We start from the raw sequence: 27,105 nt of genomic DNA, 5'->3' as shown, positions 1-27,105 counted from the left end.
CCCCCACCGGGGTCAAGCCCCCTCCAAAACACCCCAACCCCCCCCAAAACTGGGGCCAGGCCTGGTCCCCCCCACCGCCGGCCACCAGATGACCACCAGCACCTCCAACTGCATCATCTGGGTCTGGGTGACACATCACCCCCTGCTACCATGTGCCAGTGAATGGGGTGTCCCCCCCACCCCGCCTTGCACTGCTGACATCACAGCAACATCCTGCTGACATCATGGCACTGTCCTGATGACATCACTGCTGCTTGGAGCGCGGCCAGAGGCGGCCAGCCAGGGCACCCAGGAAAAGCCCCGTCGACTTCTTGCCCTGCGCCAGCTCAGCCAGGCGCTGCTGCTCCTCCTGCGCCCCCGATTCAGAATGAAAAACAGCCATTACAGGCAATTAGGTGCTGCCACTCCCCTGCCGTGTCATGTGTCGTCGTCGTCCCCCCGCATGTCCCCACCTCCTCCAGTTGCGACCGGCGTCGTTTAAAAGCCGCCAGCGGATCCTCCTCCAGCGCGTAATTCTCCAGCACCATCCGGACGTCCTCCACCCCGCTGAGGGCGATAGCTGCAGGGACAGACGGACGGGTTTGTGGAGGTGGGGGGGTGTCAGGGAGGGGGAGGGGGTGGGGGACATTCAGGGATGTGTTTACCCACTTTTGAGGAAAGCGGTGAGGTCGTAGAGTGCACGGTCATCAGAGCTGCCGTCCCAGCGGGGCAGCGCCAGCCCGTTGTAGGGCTGCAGGCAGAAGGCTTCTCTCCGGCAATCCACCACCACCACCTTCGCTGGATCTCTGTTAAGGCAGGAGATGTCCTGGGGGGGGGGGGGGGGGGGGGACAGACACGGACAGACGACGACAACAGAGAGGGTTGGCAGAGGGGTGGGGGGGGGGGGTGTCACTGAAATACCTGTCCCCCTCCCCTGCCCTCTCCAGCCCCACCACCTTGACGTGGTGCCCATCCATGTAGCGGGTGGCATCACGGAAGAGACGGTAGGAGACGAAGCCATGGGGGTCCACACTGTCGATGAGGGGGAAGGCGGTCTGTGGGGGGGAATAGGGGGGGGTGAGAGGGTGGGGGGCACCCCGTGGTGGCCCTGTCACCCCCTGGGGTGGCTGTGCTCCCCCCCCACTTCACACTCACCATGCCAGTTTCAGAGGTGAAGACAACTATTTCATAGAGAGGCGCAAGCTGCTGGAGGAGGCTCTCAATGCCCGGGCGCTTCTTGAAGCGCCAGCCGGTGACAAGCTGGATTGGGGGGGACAGGGAGGTGTCACCAGGGGAGGGTGGCAGGTGGGTGAGGCACAGGAAGGCTCGGGGGACACTCACCGACCACTCGGGGTGCAGCAGGACGTCAGTGAGCTCAATGACGAGGGTGTAGGGGGGCTGGTAGTAGGGTTCACGCAGGGGGTCCGGCAGCAGCTTGGGGCTGGTGGGCTCAATAATCATCTGGGGGGAATCAGGGGGAGGGATGGAGCCCCCTGAGTGTGGGGACAAGGGTCCTCAAAAGGGGACAGGGTCCCCGCACCGGCATAGGGGCAAGGGCTGGAGAGTGGGGACAAAGTGCCCTGGCAAATGGGGACAAAGCCCCCCCCAAAGTGAGGACGGCAGCCCCTGCGTAGTGACAAAGACCCCAAAGTGGGGACAAGGGCCCCAGATCGGTGACAGGGGACCCCAAAACAGGGGCAAACATCCCCCAGAATAAGGACAGAGAACACCAAAACAGGGATATGATCTCCCAGTACTAGGACAAGGTCCCCCAAGAGGGGATGGGGATCCAAAATGGGGATGAAGCTCCCCAGGAGGATGAAAAAGCTCTTGGGACGGGGGATGGCCACCCCTGGTCAGACGAAGCCCCCCCTCCCCCCCAAAATGGGGGACCCCCCCCCAAACGGGTCCCCACACACCTGCCTGTAGTCTTTGAAGTACTTGTAGGTCCTGCGGAGCTGCTGGATGCCCACAGGGTCTGCGGAGCCAAGGCCAGTGCAGGTGAGGGTCACCCGGGGTCCCTACTGTCCCCAAGGGGGGGTGACAGTTCCCCCCCCGCCACCCCACCACTAGGATAAAGACCAAAACGCCCTAAAAAAAGCCCCTTTTAGGTAACAACAGGGTATTAAAAACATTGTAAAAGCCCCCAGCCACAACACCAAGGTGTCAAACAGCCCCAAGGATGTAAACATGTCCCCCACCCTGCAGTGGCTGTCACCCCCCTGGGGGTGTCTGGGGATGCCACTCACCGCCATCGAACTCATCGGGGATCTGTGGGAAGAGGGAGGCGGAGGGTTAAGACGGGGCTGGTGAGAAGAACATGGTGGCACCAGAGGGGCCATGTCACTGAGGGGGGAAGGGACACGGGAGGTGATAGGGACGGTGACAGGGACAATTCACAGGTAGGTGACACTGTTTCCGTGCAGTTTCCTTCTGTCAACTGATGTCCTCATTGCCCCACTGATGTCCCTGTCACCCCACTGGTATCATTGTCACCTGTTCAACACTCCCCGTCACCCCATTTGATGTCCCCATGTCGTCCCCCCCCATTGGTCACCGGAGATGGGCAGGGCAATTTGCACCTCTCCCTCCCCAGGGATCCCCCTGTACTGCACATCAAAACCCTCCTCATCACCTCCAAAATTCTCTAAAAAAGGCATTTAGGGTGAGAAAAATGCCTCCCCAGGGCGTGACAAGGATTGTCAGTCCCTTTGGGGACACACCACTCCCCTCAGGGACATGGGGCCCCGATGCCCCACCCAACACAAAAACCCCAAAATATGGGAAAACACCAGCGAAAGGGGATGGACAGGGGCATGTGGGGAAGGAAGGGAAAGAGGGAAGGCACTAAGCCCCCACGATGTCCCTAAATGTCCCCAAAGGGCAGGGAGGGGACATCGGCACAGCCCCCTGCCTAAAAAAAGGGGGGGGGAAACCGTCACTGAGCGTCCCTCACCTTGGCACCATGCTCATCCACCGCGTTGCTGCCTGCAGGAGGGGGAGAGCGGAGTTGGGGGGGGGGGGGGGGGCGCGTTGGCACCAGCAGCAGGGGGGGACACGTGGGGGGACACCGGGGACTCACCAAAGATGTAGACGAGTGCCACGCCGGTGCTAGCGCCCAGCAGCCCCACCAGGTGCAGGGCTAGCCGCCGGGCGGCCGCCATCCGCTCCCACCGCCGCTGCTCTTCCTCCTCCTCTGGGCTGGGGGTGTGTCCCAGGGGTCCTTCTGCTGCCTGCAAAGTGGGGGGACACAGGGGGATGGTGAGCCTTGGGGATGGCTGAGGGGCCTGGGGACACTCGGGGAGCCCCAGGGACAGTCAGGGACACTTGGGGACAGCTGGGGAGGTCCAAGGAGTATGGACACCCAGAGAGCCCCAGAGACCCTTAGGGACCCCCAGGGATGTCCGATGATGGCCAGGGCCAGCCAGGGAGCCCCAGAGACACTTGGGGACACCTGTGGAGCCCTAGGGATGACCAAGGATGACTGGGGACACCCAAGGAGCCCCAGGGACAGTCAGGGACAGCTGAGGAGCCTCCTGGGAACTTTGGAGACACTTGGGGACAGCCGGGAAGCTCTGGGGATGTCCAAGGATGACCGGGGGCATCCAGGGAGCTCCAGGGACAGGCAGGGACACCCAGAGAGCCCCAGAGACACTTGGGAAGACCTGTGGAGCCCTAGGGATGTCCGAGGATGGCCAGGGAGCTCCAGAGACACTTAGGGACATCTGTGGAGCCCTAAGGATGGCCAGAAATGACCAGGGACACCCAGGGACCCGCATTGAGCCACGGAGATGTCCGAGGATGGCCAGGGACAAGCGGGGACCCCTGGGAACACCCAGGGACAGTCACAGACCCCCAGAGGCTCCCGGGGACCCCTGAGGAAGGACAGGGCCGGCCATGGAGCCCTGGGCCGGGAAGGGCCAGAGAGGCGCGGGGACGCATAGGAACACCCGGTGAGCCCCCATGCTCCCCCCTGCCCCGCAGGGCCCTCATCGCCCCCTCAGGCCCAGGCCCGGCCCTGCCCGCTGGGCTCAGGCCCGTCGCGGCCCCACCTGGTGCCTCCGCAGCCGCTCCCGCAGTACCGCCTCGGTGCCGGTGGTGCCGCCGGCGGCCCGGCCCAGCGCGGCCCAGACCCCCAGGGCGGCGCGGGCCCCGCAGGCCGCCACCGCCCGCCCCGCCACCGCCATCTTCCCGCACCGCACGCCCCACGGAGCAGCCGCCGCGGCCAATCCCCTCCCCATGCCGCCAGCCAATGAGCGGCGGCGAGGCGAGAGGAGGGGGCGGAGGCAAGGAGCGAAGTATGAGTGCTGACGGCCAATGGCGGCGGAGGCGAGGCCAGGCCGGCGTCAGCAGAGCCAATGAGAGGAGGAGGCAGCAGCGGAGGAGAACACGTGCGCAGCCGCCGCCGAGCCTGGCTCTATGAGGCTGGAGGGGCCCGGTCCGACCCCCCCCCCCCGGGGGTCCCGGTTCAACCCCCTCCCCGCCCCACGGGGGGGTCGGTTTAACCCCCCCTTTCCCCAGCCCCATGGGGTACAGGGGCTCCGGTTCAACACCCCCCCCATCCCTCCGCGGCTCTATGGGGCGGGGGGACACACACCAGTTCCACCCCCCCACCCCACCCCAGCCCTTTAGGGCTCCCCCCCACGGAGGGCAGCGCAGAAGAGGGGGTGCTACACCCACAGGTGTTTATTCAACACCTAAACCTTGCTACAATCAGCAGTGCATATAAAGGGGAAAAAAAGGAGGAGGGTAGAAAGAAAACAGGGCAACAAGGGCAGGGGCTCAGGCCTCCAGCAGTTTGCCGAGGAAGCGGAGGTTGAGGATCTTGAGCTGTTCCTCCAAGTCCATGCGGACGATCCCATCCTCCCCGTCGATGCTGAGCAGGATCCCTGTGGCTTCACGGTCCTCCCCCAGGATCACTTTTACCTGCGGGGGGGGGGGGGGGAAATGGGGGAGAGAGGGGACCTTGGGGTGGTGGTGGGGGTCCCAGAGGAGCTTGGAGGGTACCAGAGGGGATCTAGAAGGTCCACAAGGGACCATGGGGTGGTGGGGAGCCAGGGGGGTCCCAGGAGGGGTAGGGGGCCTCTACCTTATTGCTCTTGGTGGGGGTGACAGGCTCCAGGTGCTCGCTGGAGATGCTCACCACCTTCTCGCTGTCCTTCAGGTAGACAGAGCACATCCCACCCTACAGGGACAAAATGGGGAGGAGTCAGCATCACCATGTGTGTGTCCCCCAACCCCAAAACCACCTCCCAAACCCCCCCAGGGGTCTCACCGTGACACTGCGGATGACGCCAGTCTGTCCCACGGCCTGACTGTCCAGGTAGGTGTCACGGACCTTCACCTGGATGTCGGTGGTCACCCAGTCACTGGAGCTCTGCTCGATCCCCGATCCGGGGGTGTGGGGGTTGTACCCCCCTGGGGAGGGGGCCCCGGGGGTCATGGGGCTGTAGCCCACCGGGCTGGGGCTGGGGCTTGCCTGGGGGGAGAGAGGAGTCAGTGTTGGGGGGTGTAGGAGGACTATGAGGGGGGTTTGGGGGTTGTAGGTGGGCTACAAGGAGGTCTGGGGGGGTGTAGGGAGGCTATGAGGGAGTTTAGGGGGGTTATGGGGGGCTACAAGGGGGTATAGGGGGGCTGGGGGGTACCTGATAAGCCATGGGTGACGGCGTGGGGTGGTAGCTGGCTGGCGAGTGGGTGTTCTGGTAGCCCACAGGGCTGGGGGCCACTTGGTGGTAACTCTGGGGGCTGGGGCTGGGCTGGTAGGAGCCCTGCGGTGAGGGGACAGCATATGGCGAGAACTGGTCGGTGTTGTACCTGGGCAAGGAGAGGAGAGGAGAGGTGGCACCCCCAGGGCACGATTTGGGGGGACTCTGGGGACAGGGTTTGAGGATTGGGGGGACTCCGGGGACAGGGTTTGAGGATTGGGGGTCCTCCAGGTCCAAGACTGCACCCTGGGGGTACAGTTTCCCCCCAGGGCCGAGGTTTGGGGTTCTCCAGGGCCATGGTTCAGGGTCCCCCAGGAGCACAGTTGCCCCTCGGGGCTGTGGCTCGGGGTCCCCCAAAAGCAGTTTTCCCCCAGGATTGTGGTTCAGAGTCCCCTGGGGCTGCAGTTTGACCCTGATTCAGGGGCCATGGCCCCCCCACCGAACCAGTTTAGGCCCCCCCAGGAGCAGTTTCTCCCCACAGCATCGTGGTTTGGGGTCCCCCAGGAATGGTTTCCCCCCAGAACCAGTTTGGGGTCTCCCAGGAGCACAGTTTCCCCTCAGGGCTGTGGTTTGGGGTCCCCTAGGAGCCCAGCTTCCCCCCAGAGCAGTGGTTCAGTGTCCCCTGGGTCCTGCCATAGGGTAGAGGGAGCACTCACATGGCCGGCGTGCCGGGGGTCTGGGGGTTGTAGGGCTGGTTGACCTGGGGGGACGAGGGGTCGGGGTAGCCAGGGGTCTGGGGGTTGGGGGTGCCCCCATAGCCCTGCGGCGAGGGCGTGGGCTCGTCATCAAAGCCGTACTCGAAGTCCTCATCAGCCCTACAGGGGACAGACGGGCATCATTGTCACAGCAGGGCCATCCTGGTGGCCAGGGACCCCAAAACGGGGCTGTCCCGGCAAGGGGGGACCCCCCCATACCCACCTGGAGGGTGTGTTGGGGTTGTTGGGGTCCCAGGCGCCGCTCTGGGCAGGTGTGCGGCTGCCATCATGCAGCGGCGTCTGTGAGCCGTAGTGCGGTGTGCGGCTGCCTGCGAGGGTCCCACAGCAGCTCCATCAGCCCCTGTGGCTGGAGCCCCCCCCCCCCGAGCCCCCCTTCTCTGTGTCCCTGGTCCTACTTCAGCCCCATCACCTCCAGGAGATCACCCTGGGGTCTCCTCTGTGTCCCCCAAGGTCCCATCTCATCCTGGTCCATCCCCCTCCAAGCCAACCCCGAGTCCCCTCTGTGTCCCTGGGGTCCCCCCAGTCCCTGTCCCCTCCATCGCCATGTCCCCCAAGATTCCACTTAATCCTGGTGCATCCCCCCCAGGCCACCCCAGGGTCCCCCTAATCCCTGTCCCCTCCATCCCCTGACATCCCCCCATGCCACTCACCGTCATGCAGGGGGGTCTGGGAGCCATACATGGGGGTGCGGGAGCCAGAGCCATACATGGGGGTCTGGGAGCCATACATGGGGGTGCGCCCGTAGGCTGACGTCATCCCACCCGGGCGCCGGGAGCCCCTGCGGGGACATACGGGTGTCGGGGGACAGGGACCCCCTAAAAGAGCCCTGCTCATGTCTGCAGGTGTCATCTGCCCCCAGGGGAGGTCCTGGCCCAAGTGTCACCACCCCTGAGGGCCACCCTGACCCACCGGAGGGGGATCTCCAAGTGCTACCCTGACCCCGGTGTCCCTGTCCCCCCCAACTCACACAGTGGTCAGGCGCTGGCGGTCCACCGAGATGGTCTGGCAGGTGGAGTGTAGCTCCACACGGGCTGTCGACTCCGTCGCGTCCTTCACCACCCCAATGTAGCCTGCGGGGCGGGATGGGGTCTCAGGGTGGGGGTCCAGGCATCCCCGAGGCCCCCTCCCCTGTTTGGGGGGGACAAACGGGCACCCAGCGCCCCATCAGAAGGCACCCACCTTTGTAGGGTCCTTGGGAGATGCGCACCGTCTGCCCAATGAGGTCGTTATCCCGCCGCCCGCGGCCACGGCTCATGCCACCACCACCAAAACCACCGCGTTGGCCTGCAGGATCGAGATGGGGCTCGGGGGGGTCCTTGGGGACACCCCCATGGCCTCAGGTACACTCTCCAAAACTCACCAGCCCCGCTGGGGTGCATCGGGCTGCTGATACGGGGGCTCATGGGGGCAAAACCACCCACGGTGAAGTTTGTGACGTCCCGCGGCTGCGAGAGGGAGAAAACAGTACCTGGAGAGGGGGGCAGCGGCAAAACCAGGGGGCTGCAGCCCTCCTTGGCAGTCCCTGGGCGTGTCCCCGGCACACCCCCACCTTGGAGCCCCCTGCCAAGACGAGATGCCGGGTCTTGCAGACGAACATGCCACCGTTTTCCACCAGCTTCTTGCAGTGCAGGAAGGCGAAGCCCCGGAAGAGGTGCCGGATCTCCCCCTCGCGGCCCTGCCCCAGTAAAAGGCAGGGGTTAAACCCCGATAAAAATGGGGGGGGAAGTCCCAGTGACGGGATCCTCCCCTCAGCAATAGGGAGGACCCAGGGGGGTGCTAGAAGGGATCTGGTGTCCCCTCAGTGCCAGTAGGGATGCAGGGGGGTACTGGGAGGGACCCCAAATATACCAGGGACCTCCTCACAGTGCTAGGAGGGACCCAGCTCTCCCCAGGGATGGTCCCTGAAAAGCACGGACAGACCCAGAGCAGCTCCAGCAGGGACCCAGAGCATCCCTGGGAGGTCCCAAAGCACCAGGAGGGGCCCGTCACACCCCCAGGACCCCCCCCCCCCAAACCCTGTAAGCCCCTACCGAGTGAGGCCCATCTATGACTTTGACAATGTCCTTGACGTGGATGTTGTTCTGCTCTGAGTCGAGGGCGACGGCAAAGCGGTTGTCCTTCTTCCTGGTGACGGCCTGGTGCCGCACCGTCACCACCTTCCCGTACATGTTCAGTACCTGCGGGGACAGGGAGAGGCTGGGAGGGGGGCAGCCAAAAATGGGGACCCCCCGGGTGTCCCTGGGGAGCTGGGACTCACCTGGAAGGTCTCCCGCTCCAGGCGGACGATGACGCCCACGGTTTGGGGGTCCAGCTGCACCAGCTCGCCCCACTCGTGCTGACCCCCCACATCCACGCCAGATGCTGTCTCCGAGCAGAGCTGCAGGTCCCGTGGCAGAACCTTGAGCTGGTGGTGAAAAGCGTGAGACAAATCCATTTCCCATCTTTTTCCCCCCAAAACCCAGTCTGTTTTGGGGCAGGACACAACACCGAACTGGACTTTTCACCTCCCAAATACCTCGTGCATGGTGAGGTCAGAGAAGAGGATGACGAAGTTTTCCTCCACTCTCACGATCAGCCCTGTGTCACCCTCGAAACGCCCCGCAATCACCTTGACGTGGTCGCCCATCTTGAAATATTTCCGCAGCTCCTGAGCCGGGAACTCCAGCATGTCCTGCAGGGGGAAGAGAAGGCTGTGGGCATGGCGAGAGGGGCTGGGGGGGTCCCAGGGTGGCCACAGCAGCCCCAGGAGGCACCCAGTGTTGCCCCCTCAGGACTCCCTGACCTTTAAGTCCTCATGTTTCGGCATGATGGTGATCTTGTTGCCATCAACACTGAGGATTTTGCCTTGCAGGTTGATCAGCTCACCCTCGCACACCTCCACATTGTCGCCGGGCTGGAAGTTGTGCTCTCGTTCCTTCCCTGGGGTAACAGTAGGGACAGTGAGGGGACGGTGCCACAGGGGGGATGGCAAGGGGACGGCAGTGGCACCCGCTTACCCGTGCTCTCCGTCACCACCTCCAGGTCGATACCTTCGGGCTGGTCCTCGAACTTCTCCAGCTCCGACAGGGTGGGCTTCACCCCCTCTGTTATCTGCCGAGAGCGGAACCAGTGGCCAAAACAGTCCCTGCTGAGGAGCCACTGGCCTCTCACCGCCCCTCAGCATTGAAAAGAGGTGGTTTTGGGGGAAAACCAGCAGGTTTTGGGTTCAAACCCCAGCACAGCAGGGCAGTGGCACTCACCACAGCTGACATGGCGAAGCTCTTGAAGAGGAATCCCTTGCGGCTGTAGCGGTTGCCTTCGAAGATGAGAAAGTCGCCGTCGGATGCCACGTCACCTCCCAGGGACCTGGGACAAGACCCAAATCACCCCCCTTAGTGGGCAGGAGCCCCCCAGGGACAAAAGCCCTCCTTCGGCAAGGGCAGCTCCCCCAGCAGGTGGTTTTTGGGCCATGTCTGATATCCCCTGGTGGGGTGACGGTCGCCTACCGAATCTTCTCGGCATCGAAAAGCCGCTGTGGGGGTCGCTTGAACTTCTTCCTCTTGGCAAACCAGTCTTTCTGTGGGGTGGAGGGCAGCAGGGTGTGAACAAAGGGCAGTGACACGGTGGCAGTGCCAGCACCAGCGCGGCACGGATCCGCTTACCAGGCTCATGCGGGCTTTGATCCGGTCGAAGTCAATGCGAGGGATCATCTTGAGGGAAATCTGGTTCTGGCTGGGCTCCACGTAATCCACCTGGGGGGCACAAATGCAGGGTGAGCCGGGTGTGTGTTCCCCCCACGGTGTCCCCGTCTCCTTCCCCTCCTCACCTGGGCGATGTCATCCTTGTAGATCCCCCTTTTGAGGCGCACCCAAGATTTGGGCTTGAGGTTGGTGACCTCCTTCACCACTTTGAGGACGTCGGTCATCTCCTTGATGGGGACCATCTGCTGGTTCCAGTAGCCCATGCGCAGGTTGCCCACCCCCTCGATTGCCTGCTTGACGTGTGTCTGCTTGTAGGCCTCCACGTAGATGTAACCCTTGACATGCTCAGGGGCCACCACCGACTTGATCTGCAGGGGCTGCAGGATGAGGGGACGTTAGGGACACCACAGCACTGTCACCCCACCACCGGCTACAGCCTGGCTCCCTCGCAGCCTCACCGTGTCGGTGAGCTGGTAAGCGATGAATTTCCGCATGAGAGCGATGGCTGTGGCGCGCTCCTCACCAATCTGGGGACGAAAATGACGTTTCAGGGTTGGAGATGCATGGCCCCCCCTGCCACCACGCTGAGCTCCCTCTGCACACCCCCTGAACCCACCTTGCACTTGACGGTCCAGAGATTGGGGTCCCTGCGCAGGGGTGGAGAGGGAAATGCCGTTACAGAGTGTCTTGTCCCAATTTGCTCTTTTCCCCCCCCCAAACCACATAGGTTTCCTGCCCCTCCTCAGTGAGACTCACTTGACTCCTGGCAGCAGCTGCTGCTGCGTGATGTCATCCGAGAGCTCGTCAGAGCCACCGTAAACGCTGAAAAAAGGGAAAATTATAAAAAAAAAAATGAAATGAGAGGTGATAGGGAGAGAGGGGGGCTGCTCCCCATCACGCTGGGGACGGGGACTCACGTCTCTCCCACCGAGGACTTGGCATATTTCTTCATGTAATACTCGCCCAGCTCCTCCTCGCGCTGATCCCTGGGGAGAGAAAAGGAGGGGGGGAAGCGTCAGCTCAGCCCCCACCACCCTGCCAGACAGATGGACACACGGACAGAGCTGCCATCACCTCCAGAGGTTCTGCAGCCGCCGAGCGCCAGAGCGATCCTCATCCAGCACCACGTTATCGATGTTGGAAGCTGCAAGGAAGAGGAAGGTCGGGATCTCGCCCCCAGGGGATGGCATGGGGGGTGGGCTGGGCTTGCTTGCTCGGCCCTGGAGTGGTGGGGACCCCAAGGAGAAATGGGGGGGGCGGTGGGGTGATTTGGGCTTACCTTCAATCTCTTCTGCTCAGGTACAAGGAGTGGTGGTGGAGGATGGAGCAAATAATAGCGGCAAAACCACCCATGGGTGAGGGGGGAACAAAGGGGAAGGAATCAAAATTCAGACGGTGGCATGGGGGGGGAAAGGGAGGGGGAAATAAAAGCAAAAGAAAAACCCAGGCGAGTGTGTATGAGATGTGCTGAGCAGACAGACATGGGGAGGGAGGGATGGATGGACAGCGGGAAGCGGGGGAGACACGCCATCCCTCCCACCCCCCTCAAGGGATGGGTTCTGGGGGGGGGGGGGGGGAAAGGGGCTGGGAGGGGAGGTAAGAGCCAGAGGGTGGGGGTTAGCCCCTAAAAAGCTGCACTTCCATCCACTTCCTCAGGCCTCCAGGACAGGGAAGGGACCCGGGGGGGAGCCCCAAAGTCCTGGGGGGGCCCCCAAAGCAGGACGGGGACGCTCCTCACCTTTCTCCAGGATGTCCTCAGCCCCGTCCTCCCACTGGTCCTCGTCCTCATACTCGTCATCCACGTCTGGGGGGAGTCAGGGCAGTGAGCAGGGCCAGGGGGGCGGCAGCAGCAACACCCCCAACACCCCCGCAGCCCCCCCAGCTCACCGGCCTCATCCAAGATGAAGCCGCCATGTCGTGGCTTTTTAGCTGGTCGGTCGTCATCTTCTTCCTCTTCCTCCTCGTCATACTCCTCTTCTTCCTCCTCCTCGGCCTCCTCCTTCTCACTGCCGGCCACGCTGGCGCGCTCCTCCTCAGCCTGGGGGGTTTGAGGGGGGTGAGGGAGGGCACCCACATGCACCCCCTGCTGGCTGCAGCCTTCAGCCTCACCTCGTTCTCCTCCACCTCCTCAGCCTCGCTGCTGCGCTCGCTCTCATCCTCCGAGAAGTTGCTGTCGTCGCTGTCCGACATGGCGGCGCTGGGGGGGGGGGGAAGATGGGGGAGTCCCATGGGGACAGGTAGGGGGTCTGGGGGTGTCCCGGGGGTAGCTGGGGGGAGAGGCAAGGAGACAGGGGGGTGTCCCGAGGGGCAGGCAAGGGGGTCTGCAGGTATCCTGGAGGGCCTGAGAGGTGGGCAGGGGAGTCCGTGGGTATCCTGAGGTGGCCTGGGTGTGTTCCAGGGGGGTGAACAAATGGGTCTGGGCGTGTGAAATGGGGGTGTCCCGGGGTGGGAGAGGATACAGACCAGTATGACCCGACCCGACCCCCCCCCAGGGCAGCCCCACACCGGGGAACAGCTCTACCAGCAGCCCCCACCAGGGGCCTGAGCCCCAGATCTGGGATTGACGGGTAGCTCCGGCGGGTCCCATCCCCCTTGGGGAGGTCCCACCGCCGCCAGCCACCGCCTCCTTACCCCCGGAGGGAACAGCGGGCTCAGCTCGGCTCGGCTCCGCTCTAGGCCTCGGCCCGGCCTACTCCCCAGGTCCCGGCCCCGCTCCGCCGTCGTCTACAGTCCCGCCTCGACCCGGCCCAATCCCGGGTCCCGCCGCTGCCTCTCGCGAGAGCCGTCCCAGCGTCACGTGACGGGGAGGGCGGGGCCGGCCGTTGTCACGTGCCCTTATTAGCAGAGCGCGACGGCGGCGCGGAAGGGACAAAAGAGACGGCGTGAAGGTGGCGGGAGTGGTGTCACCCAGCCGAGCCGTGACGTTGCCGTGCCATCACGGGGCAGCTGCTGAGCAGGGAAGTGACCCCACGGACGCCTGGGTCATGCGTGAGGAGGGGGAAGAATCCCCCGACGCCCGGGTCCCCACCCCCCGGGGTCCTGCCATAGGCACAGAGGAGCCGGTACTAGAGAAAAATAGTTTTATTTAACAAAACCCAGGTGTTTTCCCCCCAAAACCGGGGGGGTCCGGCACCCCCACATCCCCTTCTTCCCAATTATGGCCCCTCCGCAAGGCTCAACACCCCAAAACCCAGCACCGGGACTCCCATATCCATGCTCAGACCCCCACGCTGGGCACCAGGACCCCCCAAGCCCCCTGTATCCCCATTCAGACCCCTGTGAGAGTTTTGGGGGGGACTCCAGCACCCCTGTGGGGGCCCCCCCAAAAATCAGAGCCCCCCCGGGGGGATCAACACCTCTCCACGCAGCATGCCTGCACTCAGACCCCTGCACATGGTGCCAGGACCCCTCAAACCCCCCTTATCTGCCCTCAGACCACCATGCGAGGTCTGTGGGGCGGTCCATGAACCCCGTGCCCCCCCCCCCCAAACACTCAGGGTCCCCCCGGGGGGGAAAGCTTGCCGGTGATCTTGTTGGCCCCCTCCAGCAGGGCGTTGTGGATGTCCTTGGCACCAGCGATTTGGGCCTTGATGAGGGGCAGGTACTGGGTGTAGGGGAGGGTCTTGCCTGCCCCCCCCTCGCCTTTGGGGGCCGCTGGCACCAGGGCGGGGGCATGCTTGGCACTGTTGAAGCTCTGCAAGAGGCACTTGTGGGCCAGGCGCTGGGGGGGGGACACGGGGGGTGTCACTGAGGGTGGGGGGATGTCGCAGTAGAGACGGACACGACAAGTAATAGATCATGCAAAATGGCTACTTTATTGTTCTAACACACCTTTTTATACCCTTCTTTAGAGTATGTGTTAGTATATGATTGGTTTGGTTAGTAACTAACAATTCATGATTGGTGAGTTCGTTAGGACGGTTCTTCTTATCACTATCTTGTTTTTGTACTGGTCTTCTCGGATCTTTCCAGACTCTTCAAGGATATACTACAAGCTGCTCAAGGTCGCGCTGTTCTCGAACTGTCAGGGATTCCATAGACTCGTTGCATCCCCCGACAATTCCCCCTTTTGTATTTGTGCTAAAAATATTGTCCCAGCTGCCCTCTGCAGGGCCCTTTGCAGAAGGCTGAAAAGACAGGGCAACATTAGGAGCATAGTTATCACAACCAAGATCACTACCCCCACAGTCTTGAGCAGAGATATCAACCATCCAGACAATCCCCAACCCTCGAACATCTTTGTCAGCCAATCTAATTCATCACTTTCTGTCAGCTTCTTGACTCCCTTCTTTAATTGTTGAATACTACTGAAAATGGATTCTGAGTGATCGGATAAATTCATACAACACATCCCTTCAAACGCGTCACAACCATGTCCTTGTGCTAAAAGCAAGAAATCAATTACAGCTCTATTTTGTAGCGTAGCATGTCTGACACTATCAAAGTCTAGCAGTAAATCAGATAATACTACACCAGTCTGTATTCAGGGACCCCAGAATTTGTGATTCCTGGGGTGGCAATGAGGGTGAATGCCCGATCTGTGGAAACCAGGCATTCCCATCCATTGAGTCCATGACCTGCTGCACAGGGGTCTCCATCAATAAGTTCTTAAACTTTGTTGATGTCAGTGGGACCCCCTATTAAACCTATGAAAAAGGGATTGCTTGTTCTTTGGTTTGCAGCGGTATCCATGAGTACGTCCATCCGAGGACTGTGAGGTAGATGAACCATCTGTATATTCTTGTGCTGTCTTGCTCCGCGAACTCAGCCCAGCAATCAGTAGGTGCCAGCTTTGCATGGGCGTCCCCACAGAGGCAACGATGGCCTTGCCGTACACCAGCCCGATGCTCTTCGGAAAATCCCGGTATTTATACATTTGCAGAGGAGCGGATTTCAGCACACGTGGCCAGCGGGTGCCAAAATCCGCCTCAGTTGCAACCTATGACACATGTGCTCGCTGGCCAGGTGTGCTGCACGAGTCATAGCCATCCTGTCTATTGGTTCATGGGCTTTGTGATGCGGTTGCAATGCACAGAAAATCTTGACCTGTTATATTGGCCAAGGTGACCTACACTTAGTTTTTGGTTGAGGTGGTATTTATATTGCCGCACCCTCTGGGATGTTCCAGATGATGACAGTCGCACAAATCGAGCGGGAGTCCATTGTGGGCCTGCATCTGTGGAAACACAAGCATAACCTCACCCCCAGGTTAATAGCTCACATGGTCCATTCCACTGACCAGTTAACTAAATCTTTAACATGTACTTTGATACCCTTTTGTAAATTCTGTGTTGAAAAGAGAGAAGTGTTGAGAAAGAGGAGGTAGGGAAGAATTATCCCCATAACGGAGAGAGTTAAGAACATAAACTGCTTTATCTAAACATGCCTGTGGTGGCTCCCCAATCATTCCCCCTTTTTGTTTTTTGAAGCAGCCGCTTCAACATGCCATGTGCACGCAGCTCTACTACTTGTGGAGAACTATTTTGATATACTACTTTGCTGTTCCAGTTGTTGTTTTCATACCATACTACTGCTGCTTTACCTGTTTTTTCCAGAACCATCTGTAAAGACAGTGGGGCCTTTCACAGGTTCTGGATGGCTTAAATATTTCTGACCAAATGGTATTTCTCGAGCAAATTTCAGTAGCGGGTGTGACGGTAGATGATACGAGATCTGTCCTTGAAAACCCGCCATGGCCGCTTGCAGCTCGTAATTGTTTTCCAGACACCATTAAAAATACCAATTTTGAACAGGTAAAACAATCGTAGCTGGATCACGTCCTGTTAGTTCTACACATCGTTTTCTGGTTTTTATGATTACATCAGCAATAAGTTCAAACAAGCCAGGAGCAGTTTTTCGTGGCCGGAATGACAAAAACATCCATTCTAAAATATGTAATGGGTCATCCCACTCAGAATTCTACTGCACCAAGGCACCAAATGGCACAGTTTTGTCAATTAGTACAAAGAATTGTACCAATTGAGACAGATCAATTCGAGAAACAAATTTCTTGTATATACATTGTTCCACCATGTGAATTACATTTAACGCTTCCTTATTTAATATTCTGGGTTCTGTTGGATCATTGGAATGTTTTAATAAGTCCAATAAAGGTTGTAACTGCAAATTGGTCAGTCCAAGATAGGGCCTGATCCAGTTCAAGGATCCCATTAATTTCTGTACATCATTGAGTGTCTTAACCGCAAGGTTGAGTTTCACAGGTTGGGGCACAACCTGCTTGCTTGTAATTGTCATTCCCAAATATTTCCAGGGTTCTATTTTTTGCACTTTTTCAGGGGCAATAACTAACCCATATTGTTGTAGCGAATTCGTGGCCAAATTTTTCATGTCATTCAACTGCTCCTTGTTGTCTGATGCTAACAGAATGTCATCCATATAGTGATAACAATAACTAGTAGGGAAATTTTCCCTTACAGGTGACAGAGCTTGTGCTACAAACCATTGACAAATGGTTGGTGAATTTTTCATGCCCTGCGGCAGAACTCTCCATTGATATCTTTTTGCTGGTTCTGCATGATTGATAGAAGGCACAGAAAATGCAAATTTTTCTTTATCTTGGGGAGCTAATGGAATTGTAAAAAAACAGTCCTTAAGGTCCATGACAATGATTTCCCAATCTTGAGGGATCATGGCAGGTGAAGGCATGCCTGGTTGCAGAGCCCCCATCGTGGCCATGACAGCATTGACTTGCCGCAGGTCATGCAAAAATCGCCATTTACCTGATTTCTTTTCTATCACAAACACTGGAGTATTCCATGGACTCTGAGAGGGTTCAATGTGTCTGGCAGCTAGTTGTTCTGCTACCAATTCTTGCAGGGCCTTTAATTTTTCAATTGGCAGGGGCCACTGATCCACCCCCACAGGGTTATTTGTTAACCAGGTTAAAACAAGCGTGGGTTGTCTAACACCCTGCAGCACAGTGGCCCCCGTTAAAAATCCATGGTAATTCTCACCCCCCATTGCGACAAGCATTCCCTCCCCCATAAATTGAGGGGAGCTGCCGTCACATATGGTTTAATGACTGCTTGTTGGCCCTCAGGATTGGTAATCAGAACTGGTGTGGCTGCCGTCTTTGCTCGCACAGAGCCTCCCAGCCCCACTACTCCCATACCAGCCTCCTCTGTGGGCCAGGTGGACGGCCACAGATAATCGGCAATAATAGTCACATCGGCTCTGGTGTCCAGGACCCCTGCAAGCCTTACTGTAGTCGGAGATTGTAGCGTTCGCCGCATATCAAGGTGCCACGATTAGATCACTATCACCCCCAGACCAGGGAAAGAGACAGATAACACACACAGTGTGAGCGCCAACTTCCGCCTTTTATTGCGCAGTCAATTCCTTTTATACTAACAAGGATAGGCGGGATTACAGACACATCATAAGGCTGCGACTAACCCTCTAACTTTCCGTGACATCGCGAGATCTTCCAAACGCCGAACCCTACAGGAGATCTTCCGTGATTCGACAGCATGCACGTCATATGTAGTCGGGATGATGAGACAGTCTGAGACGAGCAGAACTGAGGGGGTCCCGTAGAGCCGAAGCCTCCATCGCATCGCAGTCGCTGTTCTGCTTTTGAAATAGAACTCGAAAAAGGAACAAGTTGAGCAATGCGACTACCTTTAGGGATTGTTACTGGTGGGTAGGGGGTCGAAACCATCGCGCAAATTTGACCTGTAAAATCAGCATCAATAACTCCCACACGTACAATTATTCCATTTAACGTGCTACTTGATCTTCCCAGTAGCAATGCACTCAGTCCTCGTCCTATAGGACCCCTTGCATTAAAAGGGACCTTAACGATGTCGTTTGTGACTAGAGTTACTGTGTCGGCGGTGGATACATCCAGCCCTGCTGAGCCAGCTGTTGCGGCTGACAATTGTTCACAGAGGGGAGGTGGCCGGCTGTCGGGAGGGGACTACTTGTCCTCGCGCGCACTCTCGCGCTCGTTTTGTTGTTTCCCTGTAGCAGCTGCCCATTAGCATGAAATTTGGAACGACATTGTTTTGCAAAATGTCCTAATTTTCCGCATTTCTTGCAAATAATCTCCGGTGAGTGGTGCACCGGTTGTTTACCTGATGATGTTTTGTGTGGAGAAGTTACATTGATGTGCCCTTCACTGCCACACCCACAGCACTTTCCAGAATTTCTCATAGCCTTGGCTATGGTGGTCACCGTGTGTTCCAGTGTCCCAACTTTAGAACATGCAGCTACCATGTCGGGGACAGAAGGATCTCCTGGTAAAGCCTGTATGATCTTTTGACAGTCCTCATTAGCATTATCTCTTGCCAACTGTTTGCATAGCATTTGCCTTAAGACCTCATCTTCTACCTGTTTTTCCAGGGCGGCAGATATTTTTTCTGCAAACTGTAAAAAGGGTTCTCTGGGGCCTTGGCGGATAGTGGCATATTTTTGCTTCGGAGCTGCCATGTCCATGGTTCGCTTTAATGCCATAAGGCCTATATTTTGTGCCTGTTCAAGAACAATCGGAAGCCATGTAGCCTGCAGCTGAGGGTTACTATATGGCCCTTCACCAAGCAAAACATCCTCTCCAAGGCCTAATCTCGGGTCACCCTGTAGCAGTTGTAAATTATGCTGTGCTGCTGTGCGTGCCATCTGCCTCCAAGTAGATTGAAATACTTGCAATTGTACGGGCTGAAACAGCACTTGTGCCAGATGCATAATGTCATATGGACACAGCAGATCTGTGCTGATTATACGAATAAGTTGCATCACCTCAGGAGAATTGATTCCAAATTTTTGTACTTTATTCTGCAAATCCTGCACTACTCTCCAGCCGATTGGATTGTGCTCATCGTGCCGGTTTGTGCCTGCAGCAGCTTTGAAAACAGGAAATGTAGCAGGAGCCTCTGCTGCTTTATCTAGAGGCTTTAGAAATGCTGGTGTTAGAGAGCACAGGCTGAGGCGTTCTACTAGATCCCAGTTGCCAGAGTCGGCAGCATATCTTCTAACTCCCTCCCAAAATTGATCAGGGGATCTCGGGACTACAGTTATTGTGGATGGAGGGAGAGTGCATGGCAGGGGTTCTTTCAGTATGGTTTTATCTGCGAGCTGCAGAGATCGCATAGCGTCAATTAGAGATTTTTCTGCCTCAGTTTCATTTTGGCTCTCACTTTCCGTTCGGCCCTCACATTCAGTTTGACTCTCACTGTCCTTTCGGCCCTCAATTTCAGTACAGCCCACACTTTCCGGCTCGGTGTTAATCGCCACATTTTTCTCCTCGGGGGGGGCTGATGGAGTCACCCCTTCCGCTGCCGCACCAGTAGGTGAGGAGGGCCCCTCATCGCCCGGTAAAGTAATTAATGGCGTAGGAGGAGGAGGTGAATAAGGGTATGATCTGATTTTGCCTGTGAGGGGTTTTCTGCCTGCTACTGCTGATACTGAAGCATCGGCTTCAGTTGTTCCTTGGTCAGAATCTTTTTCCTTCCTAACATTTTCTGAGTCCTCATCTTTCTTTTGCTGATCTTTCGCATCACATTCTGCTTTCCATTCCTTCAGGGTCTCACATAATAGACGCCATACGATCGCCAACTTACACAGCTCTTTCTGTCCTTTAGAGATCTCATCAAACAGTTTCCATCCCACTGCTTGCCATGCACCCACACTGAATGCAGTAACTGTTGTGGCTTGAAAGCCTTGCATCTTACACCATATTAAAATCCTTTTCAGGCTTTGTTCTGGGGTTGTAACCCCTTTTCTTTTTAATAGGGCTTTCCAGGTAGACAAAATCGTCTCCTTTTCTTTTGCTAATTCCTGCCCCATTCTAACAGTTTTGTCCCCAGTGGCTCACCTTATTAGGTGTCTAGGCTCAGGTCCGGACCAGGCAGATTCCACTGCTCTCAGCTTCACCGGGCTCCGTCTCCGCAGCTTGTCTCGCTGCCGGTATACTCTTTCGCAGCCCTCGTCGCTGCCGGTACACTTCTTGCTAGTGCTGGATTTATCGCCTTTAAATGATCTGTTTGCTCAGATGCATCGGGGTCACCATTTGTCGCGGTAGAGACAGACACGACAAGTAATAGATCATGCAAAATGGCTACTTTATTGTTCTAACACACCTTTTTATACCCTTCTTTAGAGTATGTGTTAGTATATGATTGGTTTGGTTAGTAACTAACAATTCATGATTGGTGAGTTCGTTAGGACGGTTCTTCTTATCACTATCTTGTTTTTGTACTGGTCTTCTCGGATCTTTCCAGACTCTTCAAGGATATACTACAAGCTGCTCAAGGTCGCGCTGTTCTCGAACTGTCAGGAATTCCGTAGACTCGTTGCATCCCCCGACAGGGGGACACAGCAGAGGGGACAAGACTGGGGAGGTGGGGATGGGATGTGGGGGTGAGGATGGCACTGGGGTTGCAGAAGTGCTAAGGGGACTGGAGTCTGGGGGGGCACCAGCATCACTGGGGGTGTGGGGAGCACACTGGGGGTGTCTTGGGGGGACAGAGACAGCCGGGGGGCCAGGGGGGCTCACTTACAAGGCAGAGCTCCAGCAGGTCGCAAAGGGCATAGAACTCCTCCAGGTTCTTGTTGAAGCGGTGCAGGGCCCCGTTGGCGCTTTTCCTGCGGAGGGGCCACCATCACCCCCACTGCCACCCTCTGGGGGGGCATGGGGGCAGCAGCAGGGGGACTGGGGAACACTGGGAAGGGACTGGGGGGCTGCAGGGGGGAATGGGAGGCAGTGGAGGAGGATTGGGGGGTGCTGGAATTGGGCTGGGGGACACTGGGATGGCATTGGGGGATAATGGGGGGTACTGGAATGGGGCTGGGTGTAAAGGGAACTAGGCCTTAAGCTTCATTGTTTCTAAGACTATTCTTATCAGACATAACTAATGATTACAGATTGCTTTAGCTATGATTAATAGAATGCAGGTGCTTATAAAACAATATGCATAAGCTGCTTATTCGTCCCATGTGTAGCCCTCACCATGGCTGGCTTAAAACCCAGTCAAGCTGAATCAACAGAAGAAGGATCATACATCTTAGACCTAAGACATAGGAGTAAGTGATTAACTTTAGAGCAAGATAAATTAATAGAATAGCCTAAGTGATTTTCAGAAATTCAAAGGTGATCTTTGATGTGTAAGAAGATAAGTGACTGTGATGACCGGAGACCTTCTGCCTATGACCACTAACTTCAGAAGAACCAGGACAAGACAATAAGAATCAGTTAAGACAGGAAAATGTATTGGACTTTTGAAAGCACTGGAGAATAGAGAACTGAGAGTTTGTGGAAGAACACCTAGAACTTCTTTTGACAAATCATCAATTACGTATTGTTTTGTAAAATCGTATATATATAAGGTGTTCTTGAGTTATCTTTTGCCATTCACTGCGGTAGTGGCCCAACTCTGAGTTGTTAATAAAGCAAACCTAGAGAAACCCATGTTTGAAAATCCTTTAACACTGGGGGACAGTCACTCAATGCCCGTTGTTGATGCTGGAGTTCTGCACCAGGTTCTGTGCTGCCACTTTCATCAGGGTCGGGGGGGGAAGGGGGTCAGGGGGGACATGGCTACCCCGGGGGACACACACGCAGCACCCCAGCTCCCACCATGGCCCCATGCATGTCACCTGGCAGTGGTGACACATTTACTGGGGACACACACTGGGGAATGGGGGGGACGGGGACACCCCTGGGACACACACCCCACCCCATCACTGGGGCAGGGACCCCCCCAGGACCCCCATTACCAGCACAGGGACCCCCCCCAGCCCCCTGAGGGACCCTCCCCGCCAGGGCCGGCCCGGCCCCGCCCCTTCCCAGCATCACGCCCCCCCGGCAGCAGACCCCGCCCCATACCGGCGGCAGAACGCCCACAGCGACATGCCCCGCCTCCCCTCGGCGGCAGACCACGCCCCACGCATGCGGCAGACCGCCCCGCGGCGGCAGGCCCCGCCCCACGCATGCGGCAAACCGCCCGCGGCGACAGCCCCCATCTCCCCTCGGCGGCAGGCCCCGCCCCATGCCAGAGGGAGATCGCCCGCGGCGGCAGGCCCCGCCCACCTGCAGGCTCTCCTTCAGCTGGGGGATAAGAAGGCGGAACCGCTGCACCGGGTTGAAGTCCTGCGCAGCTGCTACTTGCGCCGGCAGCCCTGGCCCCGGGGCGGCGGCGCCATCTTCCTGGCGTGCGCCCTGCTTTCGCTCCCGTCCGACCCCGCGCGCTGGGAAGTGATGTCAGGGCTGGGGGTCCTAGCGCCTCCAGGAAGTAGCTGCCCCCGGTGGTGCCTGCGCAGGCCCCGGCCCCTGTCCCGACATGGCTCCCACCATCCAGACGCAGGCGCAGCGGGAGGAGCCGGGCCACAGGTACGGTGGCGTCACGGCTGGTTCCGTGCCGTCACGGGGTGGGGGTCGTGGGGGGATCCGGACTCTCTGGGTCCCCTCGTGATGTCACACACACCGGCGGGGGGGGAAGGTGCGGAAACCTGGGTGCCCTCCTGACGTCATAGTGCGCGTGGGGGGTCCCTGACAGCTGGGTCCCCTTATGGCGTCATAGCGCATGTGGGAGGCTTGGGGTTCCCAGACTCCTGGGCTCCATCCTGACGTCATAGTGCATGGAGGTGGCGGGAGGGAGAGGGGGTCCCGGACGTCTGGGTCCCTTCTTGATGTCACACATACTGAGGGGGGGACGTAAACCTGGGTTCCTTCGTGGTGTCATGGCTGCCATGGGGGTGGTTCTGGACACCGGGGTCCACTCATGACGTCACGGTTTATGTGGGGACGGGTGAGGGTGGGACACCTGGGTTCTCTTGTGAGATCATAGCGCAAGGTTGGGGTCCCCCTCGTGACGTCATAGCATACACACACGGGGGGGGGTCCTGGGGGTCCCGGACGCCTGGGTCCCCCCGCTCCCCTCCCCCTCCCGCAGGCCCAACTCCCACCGGACGCTGCCCGAGAGGTGAGTGGGGGGGATCGGACCCCGGGGGTCCCTTGGCGGGGGGGGGGGGCAGTGCTGCCCCGTAGGAGTCCCCCGTATTTTGGGGGGTGTCCTCGTGTTTTGGGGACCCCCCGACACCCCCGACCCCCCCCCAGGTCGGGCGTGGTCTGTCGGGTCAAGTACTGCAACAGCCTCCCCGACATCCCCTTCGACCCCAAGTTCATCACCTACCCCTTCGACCAGAACCGGTACAGGGGGTCCCCGGGGGGGTGATCCCCCCACCCCCCTGCGCCCCAATTCGGGCCATAAAATGGGGGGCTGGGGGGGTCCCTCCCTGGTCTGTGCAGGGCAGGTGGGGCTGGGGGTGGTTTGCGGGGGGGTTCGGGGGGGTTGGGGTCCTCCCTGGCTCCTGCAGCACAAAGGGGGGAGCGGGGGGACTCTGGGATGTTTTGGGGGTTCATTGAGTGCTAGAGGAGGGGTTTTGGGGGGGCTGGGGTGCTTTGATCCCCCCTGGTTTATGGGGGGGGTTGGGTGGCTGGAGTGCTTTTGGGGGGTGTTTTAGGAGGGGGTGGGGGTTTTTGTGGGGTGTTTGGATTTTTTTTAGGAGGGGAGGTGGGTTTTGGGGGGGGGTTGGGGTGCCTGGACGTGTGTTTCCCCCCCCCCCCCCCCCACCTAGGTTTGTGCAGTACAAGGCGACGTCGCTGGAGAAGCAGCACAAGCACGACCTGCTGACGGAGCCCGACCTGGGTGTCACCATCGATCTCATCAACCCCGACACCTACCGCATCGACCCCAGCGGTGGGGGGGGTGGGGGCACCCCCAATTTGGGGGGGACACACACACCCAGATTTGGGCAGGGGGGGTTACAGGTGGGGGGGGGGCACATCCACCCCCTGGGCTGAGGGACACCCCTGGGAGCTCCCCAAGGGGCTGAGCTGCCAGTAGGGGTTGGGGGGGGATTGGGGGGAGCCCAAAATAGGGGGGACCCCAACACTGTAGGGAGGGAAGCTAAATTTCCCCTCCTCCCACCCCCCAGTGCTCCTGGACCCGGCAGATGAGAAGCTGCTGGAGGAGGAGATCCAAGCACCCACCAGCTCCAAGAGGTAACAGCATCCCTGGGGACACACCCCCCCCCACCCCCCCCAAAACTGGGCTGGGGGGGGACACATGGCACTCCCAAACCTCTGCCCCCCCCCCCCCCCCCCCCCATCATGCTGCGCCCCCCTATCCCCCCAGGTCACAGCAACATGCCAAGGTGGTGCCGTGGATGCGCAAGACCGAATACATCTCCACCGAGTTCAACCGTTACGGTGTCTCCAATGAGAAACCTGAGGTCAAGTGAGTGGGGGGGGGGGTGTCCTGGAGGGGGGCACAGCCCTCTGCCCCCCCTCAACCCCCCCCTCCCCCCTGTGTCCATGTCCATCCCCTCCCCAGGATCGGTGTCTCCGTGAAGCAGCAGTTCACAGAAGAAGAGATCTACAAAGATCGTGACAGCCAGATCGCTGCCATTGAGAAGACCTTTGAGGATGCCCAGAAAGTGGTGGGAGAGGGGTGGTGGTGGTGTTTTTGGGTCCTCCCCAGGATTTTGGGGGGGACACACAGCCTTGACGCCCTCCTGTGCCCCTCCAGATCACGCAGCACTACAGCAAGCCTCGTGTCACCCCCGTTGAAGTCATGCCCGTCTTCCCCGACTTCAAGGTAGGAGGAACACCATGGGGACCCCCTCGGCAGGGGGGGAGACATGTTGGGGACCCCCTCGGTGGTAGGGGGGACATGTTGGGGACTCCCCCAGTGTGTGTGTGGGGGGACACACCCCAAATCCCCCCCACCTCCGTGTTACTGTCTTACAGGGGAAACTGAGGTACAGAGCCCCCCCCCCCCCTTGCAGGGGGAATCTGGGGGGTAGCAGGCAGTTTTTGGGGCAGAACGGTGGTTTTGAGGTCTGGGGGGGTGTTGACATCCCCCCCCCCCTTTTGTGTTGTCCCCCCCGCCCCTCCCCCCCAGATGTGGATCAACCCCTGTGCCCAAGTCATTTTTGACTCGGACCCGGCACCCAAGGACACAAGCGGCCCAGCCGCACTGGAGATGATGTCCCAGGCTATGATCAGGTGCTGGGGGGGACCCCCACATTTTCGGGGGGGTCTCTGCCCCCCTCTAGCCCCCCCCACACCTCCTTTAACCCCTTCCTGCCTGTAGGGGGATGATGGATGAGGAAGGGAACCAGTTCGTGGCTTATTTCTTGCCGGTGGAGGAGACGCTGCGCAAGCGGAAGCGGGACGAGGAGGAGGAGATGGATTATGTTCCTGAGGACGTGTATGGGGGGGCCCTCTATATCTGGAGGGGAGCCCCATATAGCTGGGGGGGCAGGTCCTACAGCTTCGTGGAGGACAAACCAATGCCCTGGCAGTGCCTGATAGGTTTTGGGGGGGCTGCTTTGGCAGGTGGTGGTGGGGTGTCTTCTCAGCTTCCCCCTCCCCTTCCCCCCCCCCCCCCAGGTACGACTATAAGATCGCCCGGGAGTACAACTGGAATGTGAAGAACAAGGCCAGCAAGGGCTATGAGGAGAATTATTTCTTCATCTTCCGTGAGGGTGATGGTGTCTACTACAATGAGCTGGAGACCAGGTGGGGCTGGGGGGGGCACTGGGAGCACACACACACACACACCCCCCACCGGTAATGGGGGCACTGGGGGGGGGGGGGGGGTGTGGGTTTCCCCTTCCTTGGGGGCTTGTTGGGTGTCCCTGTGCAGCCTGGAGGGGGGGAGGAATGGGTGGTGTGGGGAGATCCCTGGGGGTGCTTGAGCCACTCCCACCTGCCAGGACAGTGGGGGGGGGATTCAGGGTCTGGGGGGGTCAGGAGGAGGAGAACTTTGGGGTCTGGGGGTTCTGTGGAGTTTGGGAGGCGTCCAGGGGGTCCCTGGTAGTCAGGAGGGATGTGGGGGGGTCCTGGGGTACCTGACCCCCCCCCCCCCCCCAGGGTGCGGCTGAGCAAGCGGCGGGCACGGGCAGGGGTGCAGTCAGGCACCAATGCGGTGCTGGTGGTGAAGCACCGCGACATGAATGAGAAGGAGCTGGAGGCCCAGGTACAGCTTGGGGGGGGTGGCCGGTATTGGGAACCCCCCTCACCCCCCCCCCCGGGGGGACCCAGGCATCTGGCTGACCCCCTCCCTGCCCCAGGAGGCACGACGGGCGCAGCTGGAGAACCATGAGCCAGAGGAGGAGGAAGAGGAGGAGATGGAGGCTGAGAAGGAGGCGGCAGGCTCGGGTATGGGAGGGGGACTCCCCTGGGATAGGGAGGAGCCCTTGACCCCCCCGGTGGGGGGGGGGGGGGCAGAGTGTTGGAGGACCCCCCCCCCCAACCTCCCCCAATCTCTTCCCCCTCCAGCTGAAGAGCAGGAGAAGGGCAGCGAGAGCGAGGGAGGGGGGAGCGATGAGGAGGAGGCGGCTGAAGGTTCAGGGAGCAGCAGCGAGCAGGGGGGCTCAGCCTGCAGCGAGGAGGAGGATGAGGCTGAAGAGGAAGGCAGAGGGGGCCAGCGCAGTGACGCTGCCCGGGCTGCCCGCGATCAGGAGGAGATCTTTGGCAGCGACAATGATGATGAGGAAGAGGAGGAGGAAGAAGAGGAAGAGTCAGAGGGGGGGGACAGCGAGGGGGAGGCCCCCCACAGTCCCCCCCGTCCCTGCCTCAGCCCCAGCGAGGCCTCGGAGGAGGACGACAGCCCCAGTGACACCTCCGAGTCCTCCAGCGACTGAGGGAGGGGATTCTCCAGCAGCTCATAGCAAGGTTGAGCCTGGGGTAAAAGGCCATCGCCCTTTTGGGGTAAAAACCAGGCACTGTGGGTTCGTTTGTTTTTTTTTTCTCTTTAATAACATAGTCATGGTTACCAGCCATAGTCATAACAAAAGTTATTCATAATAAAATGTATCTAAAATAACATTTCTATCTCAAAGGGCCATGGCACTACGTGTACAAAGTGGGGGGGGGGGGGGCTGTACCAATGGGGGAGGGAATTCCCAGGGCATCCCCCACCACGGGGGGAGGCATCAACATGTACCTAAATTTGGGGGGTGCACAGGGTGACACGCCCCCCCAACAAAATAATATTAATA

General features: G+C 59.2%; 3 protein-coding genes across 7 annotated transcripts; 1 reads left to right on the top strand and 2 right to left on the bottom strand.

The window, feature by feature from the left end:
- Window positions 1-34: 34 nt before the first annotated feature.
- Window positions 35-12,844, bottom strand: LOC138683521 (transcription elongation factor SPT5). Of its 4 annotated transcripts, XM_069775453.1 has the most exons (39): window positions 12,712-12,843; window positions 12,190-12,277; window positions 11,968-12,118; window positions 11,819-11,884; window positions 11,360-11,371; window positions 11,155-11,224; window positions 10,998-11,066; window positions 10,837-10,902; window positions 10,697-10,727; window positions 10,539-10,607; window positions 10,206-10,457; window positions 10,042-10,131; window positions 9,886-9,956; window positions 9,640-9,745; window positions 9,397-9,490; window positions 9,183-9,319; window positions 8,916-9,071; window positions 8,658-8,804; window positions 8,431-8,577; window positions 7,950-8,075; window positions 7,761-7,845; window positions 7,580-7,684; window positions 7,368-7,470; window positions 7,051-7,178; window positions 6,603-6,708; window positions 6,341-6,499; window positions 5,625-5,793; window positions 5,255-5,458; window positions 5,069-5,164; window positions 3,062-3,212; window positions 2,936-2,967; window positions 2,229-2,250; window positions 1,899-1,957; window positions 1,321-1,440; window positions 1,135-1,239; window positions 936-1,034; window positions 649-805; window positions 453-559; window positions 35-349 (listed from the first exon to the last, which is right to left on the bottom strand). In XM_069775453.1, the coding sequence occupies exons 2-39, from the start codon at window positions 12,268-12,270 to the stop codon at window positions 245-247; spliced, it is 4,053 nt and encodes a 1,350-aa protein (XP_069631554.1). In that variant the 5' UTR covers window positions 12,271-12,277; window positions 12,712-12,843; the 3' UTR covers window positions 35-244. The 4 variants fall into 4 exon arrangements, with proteins under 4 accessions (XP_069631554.1, XP_069631558.1, XP_069631555.1 ...); XM_069775454.1 differs by lacking the exons at window positions 35-349; window positions 453-559; window positions 649-805; ... (5 more) ...; window positions 2,936-2,967; window positions 3,062-3,212 and adding an exon at window positions 4,643-4,905 and having other exon boundaries at window positions 12,712-12,844; XM_069775456.1 differs by lacking the exons at window positions 35-349; window positions 453-559; window positions 649-805; ... (6 more) ...; window positions 3,062-3,212; window positions 11,360-11,371 and adding an exon at window positions 4,643-4,905 and having other exon boundaries at window positions 12,712-12,844.
- A 344-nt stretch (window positions 12,845-13,188) lies between these two features.
- Window positions 13,189-22,378, bottom strand: LOC138683636 (mediator of RNA polymerase II transcription subunit 29-like). The gene is made up of 4 exons (XM_069775629.1): window positions 22,349-22,378; window positions 21,923-22,144; window positions 20,598-20,699; window positions 13,189-13,801 (listed from the first exon to the last, which is right to left on the bottom strand). Exons 1-4 carry the CDS (start codon window positions 22,376-22,378, stop codon window positions 13,574-13,576), a joined length of 582 nt encoding a protein of 193 aa, XP_069631730.1. The 3' UTR covers window positions 13,189-13,573.
- Window positions 22,254-26,930, top strand: LOC138683520 (RNA polymerase II-associated factor 1 homolog). 2 transcript variants are annotated; one of them, XM_069775451.1, is made up of 14 exons: window positions 22,256-22,426; window positions 22,989-23,018; window positions 23,153-23,245; window positions 23,674-23,795; window positions 24,034-24,100; window positions 24,234-24,335; window positions 24,432-24,537; window positions 24,627-24,695; window positions 25,002-25,105; window positions 25,194-25,310; window positions 25,493-25,621; window positions 25,976-26,081; window positions 26,176-26,263; window positions 26,384-26,930. In XM_069775451.1, exons 1-14 carry the CDS (start codon window positions 22,377-22,379, stop codon window positions 26,746-26,748), a joined length of 1,548 nt encoding a protein of 515 aa, XP_069631552.1. In that variant the 5' UTR covers window positions 22,256-22,376; the 3' UTR covers window positions 26,749-26,930. The 2 variants fall into 2 exon arrangements, with proteins under 2 accessions (XP_069631553.1, XP_069631552.1); XM_069775452.1 differs by lacking the exon at window positions 22,989-23,018 and having other exon boundaries at window positions 22,254-22,426.
- The last annotated feature ends 175 nt before the right edge of the window (window positions 26,931-27,105 follow it).

This window comes from Haliaeetus albicilla, chromosome W, assembly GCF_947461875.1.
Source record: "Haliaeetus albicilla chromosome W, bHalAlb1.1, whole genome shotgun sequence".
NCBI classification, from domain to species: domain Eukaryota; kingdom Metazoa; phylum Chordata; class Aves; order Accipitriformes; family Accipitridae; genus Haliaeetus; species Haliaeetus albicilla.
The sequence above is the reverse complement of the archived record's forward strand: the minus strand, read 5'-3'. Positions and strand labels throughout refer to the sequence as shown.